Source organism: Protomyctophum bolini (assembly GCF_963924005.1).
Source record: "Protomyctophum bolini genome assembly, chromosome: 22".
NCBI lineage: Eukaryota > Metazoa > Chordata > Actinopteri > Myctophiformes > Myctophidae > Protomyctophum > Protomyctophum bolini.
The window spans coordinates 22,435,901-22,450,286 of NC_137883.1; the positions used below are offsets into that span (position 1 = coordinate 22,435,901).

At 45.5% G+C, this 14,386-nt stretch overlaps 1 protein-coding gene across 1 annotated transcript; it reads left to right on the forward strand.

The window, feature by feature from the left end:
* Positions 1–11,776: 11,776 nt before the first annotated feature.
* On the forward strand, positions 11,777–13,903 carry LOC308309708 (N-alpha-acetyltransferase 25, NatB auxiliary subunit-like; the record flags this gene model as incomplete). Its single annotated transcript, XM_080755625.1, has 4 exons — positions 11,777–11,792; positions 12,008–12,188; positions 13,039–13,138; positions 13,898–13,903. Exons 2-4 carry the CDS (start codon positions 12,019–12,021, stop codon positions 13,901–13,903), a joined length of 276 nt encoding a protein of 91 aa, XP_080611751.1. The 5' UTR covers positions 11,777–11,792; positions 12,008–12,018.
* Positions 13,904–14,386: the final 483 nt, after the last annotated feature.

The window sequence follows — 14,386 nt, forward strand, 5'->3', positions numbered from 1 at the left end:
TCAGCAATCCATCTCCCAGAGGTCTAGTGCATGGTAACGGGGATACAGACTGACACCAACAATAAGCCAGTCCGGCTTGTTTACTTAGATTTAAATGTGACTACAGATTAAATCTTTATGAGGGTATAGATTTGAATACAGATTAAATCTATTGCGAGTGCAAATGAACAATTTACCACATGCATGGGAGAACTGACTGCTCATTATGTTTGGAGAAAATAAATATGTTAGTGATTAAGCAGAGTGAGAGATTTAAATGTGTTACAGAATAACGTTGTGTAGAGGCCAGACTGATCTGGGATCAGACATCTTAAAACAGAAAATGACACGTTTTAAAACGTTAAAGACTTTTCACACTGACCCGCCGTCACCCCACTCAGTTGGTCGGGATAAAGACTGTGCGTGCGTGTGTACATGTGTGTGTGTGTTTGGAGGGTTGGAGGGGGGGGGGTGTCAATGGGGTAAATGGACCACATATGTCTTTAACATTCTTTCAGAGTATTTCAGAGTGACGGAAATAGAGAGAGAGAAAGAGAAAGAGAGTGATATATTGTATTGAGAGAGAGAGAGAGAGAGAGAGAGTTTGGCTATTTGTGGTGAGTGCATGACACCATCATGAGTGACACCATCAGCCCCAAGTGAGACAGAAGAAGAAGTTACTTTGATTGACCAGAGCTATGAGATAAGCAGCATTTTAAAACAGTCACAGTGGGCAGCGTTAAGTCCACCGTCGATCAGAAAACGGTAAATCACGGCTGAGTGCTGCTATCAGCTCCCTCATCATTAACCATCATTAAGTGGCGAGGAGGATGAGAGGAGGAGAGACCCGACCCAAACTCCGCCGTGCAGAGTCCCAGAGCACTTAAGGAAACCCCAAACAGCATCCATCTGTCACGCAGTGTGCCCTCGCAGGGTCTTACTTAGTGGGGGGGGATTGAGGAGCATCACTGTCATCAGGGGATTTCATGAAAAATAAATAAGTAGATGGAAAACCTAAAACACACATAAATACAACACACGAACCGGGGGGGGGGGGGGGGGGCACGCAAACATATTTACGCTGTTAAGATTATTTTTAATCTGTGAGGAAAGGGGGAATGGTGTTAGAAGAGTCAGATGAGGTGAAACTGTGAGTGCAGGGTGAGGAATCTGGGGGGTGGTGTGTGGTGGTGGTGTGTGTGTGTGTGTGTGTGTGGGGACCATTTAACGGACGCCAATCCACTCACAAAACACAGCAAAACTGACACATGTACCAGAAACAGAGGGACAAACACTCTCAAAGACAATGGACACAGGCAGTGGCTGGGGCAGACAGGACACAGGCAGTGGCTGGGGCAGACAGGACACAGGCAGTGGCTGGGGCAGACAGGACACAGGCAGTGACTGGGGCAAACAGGACACAGGCAGTGGCTGGGGCAGACAGGACACAGGCAGTGACTGTGGAAAACAGGACACAGGCAGTGGCTGGGGCAGACAGGACACAGGCAGTGGCTGGGGCAGACAGGACACAGGCAGTGGCTGGGGCAGACAGGACACAGGCAGTGGCTGGGGCAGACACGACACAGGCAGTGGCTGGGGCAGACAGGACACAGGCAGTGGCTGGGGCAGACAGGCAGTGGCTGGGGCAGACAGGACACAGGCAGTGGCTGGGGCAGACAGGACACAGGCAGTGGCTGGGGCAGACAGGACACAGGCAGTGGCTGGGGCAGACAGGACACAGGCAGTGGCTGGGGCAGACAGGACACAGGCAGTGGCTGGGGCAGACAGGACACAGGCAGTGGCTGGGGCAGACAGGACCCTTCGGCTCTGGGGCGTTTGTAGTTCTTACAGAGAGGGCAAGTGTCTGCGTGCGTCACAGTAAATGTTTGTTTTCTCATGTCAATAAAGCTCCATTTGAATTGAATTGATAAATCCTGGTAAAGACGCATTGTTATTGGCCATTAGGCACTTGTGCCGGGCCGGTCAGAGTCAGCCAAAGGGCTATATTTGGACCCCCCGGGCCGTGAAATGCCCAGGTCTGAGTATAGAGGGTTAACACTCAGTGTACCAGTGTGACGAAACATATTGAGCTGGCAGTGGCCACCCATTTGATCGCTATCAGTGAGTTTAGTCAGGGATTAGAACAGTCACATAGAAAATACATAGCATCCATATCTCAACTTAATCACATCACCGCGGGGAAAGGACCTCGAGCTTCTGGAAACAATATCGCCTTTAGTAGCCAAGATGATTTAAAGCTGCATGCCGAACATTTTATGTCCTCTCCCGAAGGAGAGAGGTAATTGCGACTACTGTAACATCACAAATTCCACGCCCGAGTCTCTCGAGCGGGAAACCAAACATCTATCTACTGCTCACACAAGAGAGAATCCATGACCCGGCCACGGGAAATTTGGCTTTATGATCCTCAGGCAGGGCTACTTAATTGTCTTAGAGCAGGTGTTCTATACCTGGTCTAACAAATCATCATATACACACACACACACACACAGGTGGCGGGGCTCAGGGGTAGAGCGGCCGGATGGCAACCGCAAGGTCCCCAGTTCGAACCCGGGCTCCCCCAAGAGTTAGGCTCGAAGTGTCCTTGACTCTGAACCCCTGATTCTGCCAGATGTGCAGGTTGGTGCCTTGCATGGTTTCCTCCGGCATCGGTTTGTGAATGTAATGCACAATCTATGTAAAGCACTTTGATAAAGGCGCTATATAAATGCACCATTTAACACACACACACAAACACACACTGGTTTGAATATATATATTCAAACCAGCTCAGTGGCCTTGTGATTTGAGTGTCCGATGTGTAGAAAATGTTCACCATTTTTCAAAATTTGTAGACAAAAAATCTACAAGCTCTACAAAAAATCTACAAAAAATCTACAAGCTCTACAAAAAATCTACAAAAAATCTACAAGCTCTACAAAAAATCTACAAAAAATCTACAAGCTCTACAAAAAATCTACAAAAAATCTACAAGCTCTACAAAGAATCTACAAAAAATCTACAAGCTCTACAAAAAATCTACAAGCTCTACAAAAAATCTACGAAAAATCTACAAGCTCTACAAAAAATCTACAAAAAATCTACAAGCTCTACAAAGAATCTACAAAAAATCTACAAAAAATCTACAAGCTCTACAAAGAATCTACAAAAAATCTACAAGCTCTACAAAAAATCTGCAAAAAATCTACAAGCTCTACAAAAAATCTACAAGCTCTACAAAAAATCTACAAGCTCTACAAAAAATCTACAAAAAATCTACAAAAAATCTACAAGCTCTACAAAAAATCTACAAGCTCTACAAAAAATCTACAAAAAATGTATATCTGCAAATTTTGAATAGCATAATATAAACAAGTAAGACGCGCAAACGCGGGAAGCGAACCCAGCTTGTTTTTGTGTGTGTGTGTGTGTGTGTGTGTTTTTTGTGTGATACAGCCGCGCCCTCTGGTGGCGGGCAGGTGGTGTTACAGCGTGACAGACAGACAGACACACAGACAGACAGACAGACATGTTCTGCTAGGTCTCATAGTTAGTGCTCACTGCGTTCGCAATAAATATGTATAATATAAAAGTGGTTGAAATCTAAAATGACACAGATGCTTTTATGTACCTATTGCACGTTGGTCAAAATAATGCTTTACTAATTCAAATAAGTTCTGGATGGTAGCTTTAAAATGTATACGAATTATAATAGTACAGTATAATACTGTACTATATCATACTGTATTTTGATCAAAAACGAATTAATCCAAAACAACAATGACACATAATAGTGTACAAATCCTTTGGAATCTGTTACTGTTTTTTTATTGTCAAGTCTTGAATCACTATAGACAAGTCATCATCAGAGATGTGATTAAAGTCAGGAGATATTAATCTGATGGAACAACAACAAGGACATGAAAAACATATTGTTGTAGCCATGCGTGTGCGCAGTGTACGTGCGTGGGTCACAGTAACATGTAATCTGCATCTAAAAAAACATCATTATTATGATTGTCTGCATGACAATATCTCTCTCTCTTTCTCTCTCTCTATCTCTCTCTCTCTCTTTCTCTCTCTCTATCTCTCTCTCTCTCTCTCTTCCTCCCCCCCCACCCCCCATGTGGAAGGATATGTATCATTAAAGGATCACACCAGATCACGCATCATACAGATATCATATTAATGATGATTACCACAGCTGTTTTCATCACACTGTGACGTTTTAATCTCTGGGGATTACACAGGAAAAAAAAGAAAAACAATACACCATCCATCCATCCACCCATCCACCCACCCATCCATCCATCCATCCATCCTTCTCGGTACAGACCCCCGCCCCCCATTTTCACAGTTTTGAATTATTTCTCAAAACAATAATGGAACACTATGGTGTAAGGAAAGGAAGGCAGGGGCTCAGTGCTCGGGTGGTAGTGGTGAAGTGAAGGCAGGGGCTCAGTGCTCGGGGTGGTAGTGGTGAAGTGCTCGGGGTGGTAGTGGTGAAGTGCTCGGGGTGGTAGTGGTGAAGTGCTCGGGGTGGTAGTGGTGAAGTGTTCGGGGTGGTAGTGGGCTGGCTCAGTGCTCGGGGTGGTAGTGGTGAAGTGCTCGGGGTGGTAGTGGTGAAGTGAAGGCAGGGGCTCAGTGCTCGGGGTGGTAGGGGCTCAGTGCTCGGGGTGGTAGTGGTGAAGTGCTCGGGGTGGTAGTGGCTCAGTGCTCGGGGTGGTAGGGGCTCAGTGCTCGGGGTGGTAGTGGTGAAGTGCTCGGGGTGGTAGTGGTGAAGTGCTCGGGGTGGTAGTGGCTCAGTGCTCTGGGTGGTAGTGGCTCAGTGCTCGGGGTGGTAGTGGCTCAGTGCTCGGGGTGGTAGTGGCTCAGTGCTCGGGGTGGTAGTGGCTCAGTGCTCGGGGTGGTAGTGGCTCAGTGCTCGGGGTGGTAGTGGCTCAGTGCTCGGGGTGGTAGTGGCTCAGTGCTCGGGGTGGTAGTGGCTCAGTGCTCGGGGTGGTAGTGGTGAAGTGCTCGGGGTGGTAGTGGTGAAGTGCTCGGGGTGGTAGGGGTGAAGTGCTCGGGGTGGTAGGGGTGAAGTGCTCGGGGTGGTAGTGGCTCAGTGCTCGGGTGGTAGTGGCTCAGTGCTCGGGGTGGTAGGGGTGAAGTGCTCGGGGTGGTAGTGGTGAAGTGCTCGGGGTGGTAGTGGTGAAGTGCTCGGGGTGGTAGTGGTGAAGTGCTCGGGTGGTAGTGGCTCAGTGCTCGGGGTGGTAGTGGCTCAGTGCTCGGGGTAGTAAGGGTGAAGTGCTCGGGGTGGTAGTGGCTCAGTGCTCGGGGTGGTAGTGGCTCAGTGCTCGGGGTAGTAAGGGTGAAGTGCTCGGGGTGGTAGTGGTGAAGTGCTCGGGGGGTGGTAGTGGTGAAGTGCTTGGGGTGGTAGTGGTGAAGTGCTCGGGGTGGTAGTGGTGAAGTGCTCGGGGTGGTAGTGGTGAAGTGCTCGGGGTGGTAGTGGTGAAGTGCTCGGGGTGGTAGTGGTGAAGTGCTCGGGTGGTGGTAGTGGTGAAGTGCTCGGGGTGGTAGTGGTGAAGTGCTCGGGGTGGTAGTGGTGAAGTGCTCGGGGTGGTAGTGGTGAAGTGCTCGGGGTGGTAGGGGTGAAGTGCTCGGGGTGGTAGGGGTGAAGTGCTCGGGGTGGTAGTGGTGAAGTGCTCGGGGTGGTAGTGGCTCAGTGCTCGGGGTGGTAGTGGCTCAGTGCTCGGGGTGGTAGTGGTGAAGTGCTCGGGTGGTAGTGGCTCAGTGCTCGGGGTGGTAGGGGTGAAGTGCTCGGGGTGGTAGTGGTGAAGTGCTCGGGGTGGTAGTGCTGAAGTGCTCGGGGTGGTAGTGGCTCAGTGCTCGGGGTGGTAGTGGTGAAGTGCTCGGGGTGGTAGGGGTGAAGTGCTCGGGGTGGTAGTGGCTCAGTGCTCGGGGTGGTAGTGGTGAAGTGCTCGGGTGGTAGTGGCTCAGTGCTCGGGGTGGTAGTGGCTCAGTGCTCGGGGTGGTAGTGGTGAAGTGCTCGGGTGGTAGTGGTGAAGTGCTCGGGTGGTAGTGGCTCAGTGCTCGGGGTGGTAGGGGTGAAGTGCTCGGGGTGGTAGTGGCTCGGTGGTAGTGGTGAAGTGCTCGGGTGGTAGTGGCTCAGTGCTCGGGGTGGTAGTGGTGAAGTGCTCGGGGTGGTAGTGGCTCAGTGCTCGGGGTCAGGGTGGTAGGGGTGAAGTGCTCGGGGTGGTAGGGGTGAAGTGCCTGGAGGTTGTGGGCTGACGTGGTTAACACCCCGAGCGGCAAGGACAGAGTTATCCGTTCAATCAATTAGTAACGCCCAGCGCTCAGGACGGAGATTGATAAAAGGACGGAGATTTATTTAAAAAAACATCATTATTATGATTGTCTACATGAAAATCTCTCTCTCTCTCTCTCTCTCTCTCTCTCTCTCTCTCTCTCTCTTTCATTATTATTCGGCCCTATATGCAATCCGACTAGTTGAATATAGCACTCTACAAGCTTGTGTGAGCTTGCGGATCTACTACTTTCAAAAGATTTGTATTCATTTTGAAAACTTTAAAAGGGATATGTTTGCATATTGTGTAGTTATACTTTTGGTACTTTAATTACCAGAATTTTGATGCTGATATACCTTTGTACTTTTACTCAAGTGACATTTTGAACACCAGACTTTTACTTGTAACAAACCCTTCGCACCCGGGCTCCCCCAAGAGTTAGGCTTGAAGTGTCCTTGATCAAGACTCTGAACCCTTATTTCCGCCCGATGTGCAGGTTGTTGCCTTGCATGGTTTCATCTGACATCGGTTTGTGAATGTAATGCACAATCTACGTAAAACGCCTTGGATAAATTAAAGGCGCTATATAAATGCACCATTTACCCCACCCCCCCCCCCCCCTTTAAGTACTGTACATTTTTATTATGATATACCTTTGTACTTACTCAAGTGAAATTTTGAACACCAGACTTTTCAAAACGTGAACACTTCTTCCACCACTGCATCAAACAATGCAGAGCGACAACGGCCCCTCCTTAATGTGTCGTGTTATTTAACCCATTAAGACCTGAGACCAGTTTCTACAAAATGTCTGAAAACCCTGTTTCTATGTCAGTGGTTCTGACATAGAAACAGTATATATCGGGACAATATATACATTCAAACATTTGTGCCACATTTTATCTATTCGTTGAAAAATAGCAGATCTACAAGCTCGTAGCACGGCACTCTGTGCCGCACTATGAACTTGTAGATCTGCTATATTTTTCAACGGCTAAAGTTTAAAATAATAAGCTATAAGGTGACACAGGTGCATCTTAATGGCTTAAACACCTACAAGCAGATAGGACTGCTCAACAATAATTATTTTCTGTAACAATGATTATTACATTTAAATTCTCTTGTTTACCACTTTGCCTCGGGGCTATACCTCTTTATAAGCCAGCCCGCTATCTGCTTAATGGAACCTTAAGCGGAACTCCATTTAAAGCAAATAATATATGAAAATAATTTAAAATCCAATAATTAAAATTGAACAAAGAAAGAAAATGGAAGAACAATTTTGCGTCGAGGCTATGTTATGGTTAGGGGGGGGGGGTGCTTGTTTGCTTTCCTGTTGAAGGGATATTTCACTTTCACAAAAATGTTTGGGGTCATTTTAACACCTCAGACAGTGAGATCTATCTGCGGTCGCTCCCAGTCTCTGTCCATTTCTGCCTATACCTCTCAGAGACACTCTGTAGATCTGTAAATGAACAATAAACAAACCTTCTGTAAACAACATATAATCTGAACACTGTGTGTGTGTGTGTGTGTGTGTGTGTGTGTGTGTGTGTGTGTGTGTGTGTGTGTGCGCGTGTGTGCGTGCAAGGATTACAAACCGGATCAACGGGATTACACAATTAATGCTTATCTGATGAGAGGGGGGTACTGTCCTGAACTGACATTCATATACTCACACACACACACACACACACACACACACACACACACACAAGCTTCCCTCGCTTGTACAAGAAGAGGTGTCTGGGCAAAGCTCAGCGCATCATTGGTTGGCCGGGCAAGTGACATCATCAGGGATGGAGCATGTGACATCACGTGACATCATCAGGGATGGAGCATGTGACATCACGTGACATCATCAGGGATGGAGATCCCTGATGATGTCACTTGATGACACATGGTGGTATGGTACTCCTGGTTTTACTGGGATGGGGTGCGACCCCCTGCGGAGCTTGCTGGCTTATTCACCATTTTGATTCACCTGAAAAATACTACGACATTCAGTCATGACTCATTCTCTGTCCCGTAAGGGTCCATTTGTTTTCATTTTACAAGTTACAAGTTAGAAAGTAACGTTGCCGGTGTATCTATCAAGCATCTGTCACAGGGCGCCACCATCTTTGACGGTTATTGACATTTTGACAACCAATGTCCGAAAACTAGATTTCTCAACAGGCCCAAAAATTAAGATCTTACCCCAATGCCAAAGCACCAGCGCTCAGCCAACAGTCTGCTGTCACCCAGGCAGATATGTTGATCTGACCCCCCATGTCAAAGCGCCAGCACTCGCCCAGCAATCTGCCGTCATCCAGGCGGATGCGTCGCCCTCAGGGCCGAGGTCGAAGTTTGTTAATATAAGTACATTACAAATATAAAGTGTAATGATTACACCACCCTGCCCCGCATTCTGACATGATCTCAGTGTCGTAAACCAATCACCTGGGACAAATAAATACACATGTTTTACAGTTTCAAGCAAGCATGCAATGACATCATATGCTCTCTGTCAGTCAGTCAGTCAGTCTCTCTCTCTCTCTCTCTCTCTCTCTCTCTTCCCGTGTGATTAACCAGCAGATTAACCTCCATGTCCTCATTAATAATGAATTCCAGCAGATAAAAGGGACCTATTTGTTCTGCTTCCTTGCTGTAACACTAATAGACCTAAACACTCACATTAACACAGTCCTGTTTACAGACAGACAGACAGACAGACAGACAAGACAAAGACAGACACATTGTAATCAGCCAATAGTAAGCACTACACGGGTCAGACAATTCATATACACCTCATTAATCATAACATCCCGATTCTGGGGGCGAACATTCAGCAGCAAATGTACAAGCTCACAATGTGTCGTCGTGAGCTTGTAGATCAGAGAGAAAAGAAACAAGAGGGGGCCGATAGGGCAGAGCCCCAGCCCAGGGGACTCCGGGTTTAAGTGGTATACAGTAAGAATCACCATTTCACACAAATGAGGAGGATGTCTGATCAGATTCAGTGGCATGATAGATTGGTGCTCACATGCTCACGCACGCACGCACACACACACGCACAGACACAACGTTCACCATAAGAACATATCTGAGAGTAGCTCCTATGGGATATGGCATTGGTTGGTAATTCATTCAGACATTTCATCTGGTTCTTAAGTGCCAATCTTCCTACCCCCCCCCCCCCCCCCCCAACATAATTTTATGTTCCTATAAAATAACGTCTCCATTCGGTTCCACAATGGCCTATTTAAGCTGCATTACCGCCCTGATATTCCAGCAGTAAAGACAATTAAGCTGTGATACAGGGAGATGATCTGCGTTCGTTGTCTTATCCCCACTGAGACGGAGGTGGGAGGCTGGGAGCTGAGCTGCCCTGCCCCCCCCACTGAGAACCCAATGATCCTATTGGATGCCAGATAATAGACTTTTATGTCCCCACACTATGGGAAGCCGTTTAGGCCTTAACTGAATAGTCAACTTGCACATATGCATACTTCACTTGCACATACTGTACATACATATTGGTACTTCACTTGCACATACATTGCTTAGTTGCTTACACTAGTCCTTACCCGTTCTGAATATATAGATATATATATATATATACAGCAAATGATGTTCAGTGTGGGTAATGTGTTGTAATAGATCACATTACTGATAGGGGGAACGGGGAATTGTTTACAGATGGTCTTGGGAAGTTAGGTTGGGCACAAAAGTAGGCTAATTAGTAGGCAATTTTCAATTTCGGCAATTTCCGCAATTTCAAATTTCCACAATTTCGCAATTTCCGCAATTTTTCAGCAAATTTTCCGCAAATTTTCCGCAACACTCCGCAATTCCTCCGCAATTTTTCCAAAAAAATCAAAAACCGATGGGCTATAACCTATCGTTTTTTTTTTTTTTTTTTAACACTCTTTTCCGCAACACTCCGCAATTTGCTAATGTTTCTCATCCTCCGCAACACTCCGTAATTTGCTAATGTTTCTCATCCTCCGCAACACTAATTGCGCACTAATTGCGGTAAATACAACACATTGAGCAGGGCACTGCAGGGAGTTGAACCCCGTTCCGGTAAACCAGAAGTACGACACCAGTGCCTTAGCTTTTGTGTATTCAACTATTTGGGTAACATGTGAGCTTTATCCTCTAATTCATGGGCCTGGATTTCTTTTTTCAAAATTTCAAAAAACATGGGCTATAACCCATCGTTTTTTTTCATTTTTTCATTTTTTTCAAATCCTCAAAAATGATGAAAAACGGCGTGCCATAGTATGCCGTACGATATGGGCTATAGCCCACGGTCCAAAATGATGAGAAACGAGTCCATGAACATAGCATTAGGTATATACTGTGTACATTATCAGCGCATTGTACGAGATTAAACTGGCAAAGCATCTGTGTCATTTAATTTCTTTGGCTATTCAAAAATAGCAGATATAGAACCTCATAGTACGTCATTCGTGTCGTGCTATAAGCTTGTGGATCTGCTATTTGTTTGTAAAATCTTGAAGATTTGCGCTAATTTATCATGGTCATTTATCATTATAATTTTGAGAGGACTTGACATGAAAAAGTTTGAGGACCACTGAAAACCTTTTTTCAGAGAACTGTGAACTAACTATCACTCTGCGTTTCTTATTTTCTCCATGTAATGTTTCTTTCAGTTTATTAACCGCCTGGGAGAAGCGGTTCCATTGGGCGAGGAGGAGGGTGAGGGAGGCTTCGCATTTCCAGGCGACACCAAAATTCTACAGAGACATTTATGTGTGTGTCAGCTGAGCCGCGCACTCGGACTGCACCACCTGCTGGACGTAGAAGGAAAACTGCGGCTCATCAGAGAACTTAAAGCTCATTATCGTCACGGGTTACAGTTTGGTAAGAGAGGTTACTCTCTTTCAAAGTTGCGCAGAATTTAATTAAATGTTTTCTTGACATGGATGAATTTCATGATGAATTTCAGTCATTTGGATTCCATAAGAAGTCAGCATGTCTGTGTCACGCACCGAATCTTATGCTGCGTTCACATTGGCAGATAGCTTTGTATCATTGTAGCTGAAGTTGCAACCAGCTCAATCTTTTTTGTAGCTGTTGTATCTTTTGCAGCATTGTATCGTCATGTCGCTGGCTTCCATTGAAAATTAATGGTAGACTGCATCTTTATATCTGCCCGTGTGAACGCAGCTCACAGCATTTCAAGCTTACAATGTGTCTATTTTCGGTTATTAGCTCCACGTTTCCAGCTTGTAGATCTACTTTTGATGCTTTTGTGTGATGCTGTAGTTTGATCAAGGGCGTTAAACTATGGAGATAAGAGGTTTCTGCCCGACAACGATATTGTTTATGAAACTCAGCGTGCGTGTGTGTCTGACAAAGTCTTTCAGTTGTGAGGTTTTACTTCTGGTTGTATATAAAACATAAATGTATATCCACGTCCACTAGGAGAGACGGCTCTGAAGACGGAGCTGCAGTTCTCAGATATGTATTGTCTCATGGCAGCTCATGTATATGTTGACCTCTGGACAGACACGGGTAAGTCTCACCCCCCCCCCCCCCCCCTTTCTCTATCTCTCTTAGCACTCTTTCTCTGCTCTTTATAAGTCTTTGTATAATTCGCTGTCAGTAGAAAACCACCTAACTCCATTTTAGGCCACTAACAAAGTAGCAGATTTATGTATATATCAATGTTGTGTTAAATGGACAAAACTAAATGAATAACTAACAAGGTTTAGTGATGTGTTTTGCAGGGGACGTAAGCATGGTGTGGCAGGGTCTGGGTCTCCTCCATGAGGGTCTGTCTCACAGCCCCTCAAATGCCCAGTTCAAGTTGTTGCTGCTGCTCCTATACTGTCACCTGGGAGCCTTCGAGCCTGTGGTGGACCTGTACTCCAGTCTGGATGCTAAACATGTACAACACGACACCATCGGGTCAGTCCCTGCAACTCAAATTAATTCTTGACCCATTTAGGCCTGACGTCGAAATAAAATTAAAAAAGTCTTCTGAAAGAATATATGTTTTTGATTTTTGCCGCATTTTCACGATTTTTCAAAAATAGCAGACCTACAAGCTCATAGCACGCCACCGAGTGGCATGCTATGAGCTTGTAGATCTGCTATTTTTCAATAGTTAAAACACCAAAAGGGGTTCCCGTACAGAATTGGTTGCATTGCCATTGGTCATAAAGAATAGCCAAGTAGTTGCCCACCACAATCTGTCTGGGTTTTTCAATCCACAGTCTATGCGAACACACGCCGTGGGCCCCTTCCCTACTTCCTTCACAGGTGTTACCGATGATACTAATGAAGGCTCTGTTCCATTCTGGTCATACAGAGTCAGGGTGCTGCTATTGTGCATGTTGGCTCACTAGAAACACTCTGCTACACCAGTCAAAGTTGGTTCCAAATGGCCCTGTACGGGTCTGTAGTAACTCTTGAGAGTGTACAAATGGAACCACATGGACCCTCACTGGTCTGTAGTAACTCTTGAGAGTGTACAAATGGAACCACATGGACCCTCACTGGTCTGTAGTAACTCTTGAGAGTGTACAAATGGAACCACATGGACCCTCACTGGTCTGTAGTAACTCTTGAGAGTGTACAAATGGAACCACATGGACCCTCACTGGCAGGCCAGTCACTAGGATACCACGGCAGTCCACAAATGTGTGGGGGGGGGGAGGAAATAATTGACTACATTGGGGAGGAAAAGGAAAGCTTTTAGATTTAAAATAATAATTCAGGATATATTTGGATACATTGTTCTCTTTCTTGCCCCCAGGTATGTGTTGACGCGCTATGCAGAGTCTCTGGGTCAGTTTGCTGCTGCCTCCCAGTCGTGTAATTTCTCCATCAGGTTTTTCCACTCGAACCAAAAAGATGTAAGTCCACCAAATGTCTACGTACTAGTAATACTGGTATATTGATTCTTAGGTTTTGTTCGGACTGCAGGCAAATCCAAATAATGACATAATCAAATTGGAGATATAGGATTGACTGTCCACACTGTTATTTGCGGGTGATCGTCAGATCAAGTTTCTGTATTCATACGTCGCCGACCTATAATCTGCATTGGTTACGGCGGTAATGATGTAATGATGACATAGGCGTGAGTAACGCTTCATTTATCCTCTGCTGTACGACCGCGTCGCTTGGCAAAAAAACCGACAGATCTACAAGCTCACTAGTCACAACGCGTCACCATGCCATGGGTTGTGAGCTTGTACATTGGTTATTTTTGGCTTGTGACACCATCGTACAACAAAGTCTAAATCAGGCTTCAGTGTCCACAGACTGAGACACTTGTTTAGGAATGGTTGTGGTCTGGCAGAAACCTCTAATCCCCATATTTTAACTTTTTGTGTGTTTTTCCGTAAATTAACACTCTACTTCATCCTTCTACAACTACAGCATCACACAAAAGTAGCAGATCTGCATGCTCGAAGCGCAGCACAAACCAACGTGCTTTGAGCTTGTAGATCTGCTACTTTTGCTACTTTGAATTTGAATCCTGAAAAGTAAAAAGTTTGGACAATAGGTTTCCACCAGAAAGAGATGAAATCACATTTTAATTTTATTTCTAACCACCTAAGAGGAGTGTGTGTCCAATTGGATTAGCGTGTGGATTTGTTGCTCCTCAGATTTGATGAAACCAATTTGGTTCCAATCTGGATATAGGCCAAAAATGTGATTTGGGGCTGTCTGAACAATTTGTTCTACTTATGTCTTCATCATTAATGTCCCACTTTGTTAAGTCTTCCTGTCTGAAGTCTCTTTGCTTCCTTCACCTTTTCCAATTAGACCTCAGAGTATATCATCCAGGCGTACAAGTATGGAGCATTTGAGAAAATCCCAGAGTTCATTGCGCTCAGGACCAGGCTCAACCAATCACTGCACTTTGCCCAGGTGCGCACAGAGAGGATGCTGCTGGACCTCATCCTAGAAGCAGACATGTGAGTGGAAAATATTGTACTTTTACTCCACTACAATTATTTGCAAACATTTGTTATAGATTTTATTATTATTACAAAACATAGATTAACCACTTCAGTTCAGTCTACCATTTGAAAATCGTGACACGTTAACTGATCTGCTGTTTTCATACTACTGTTTTCATAGATTTTCTGCAT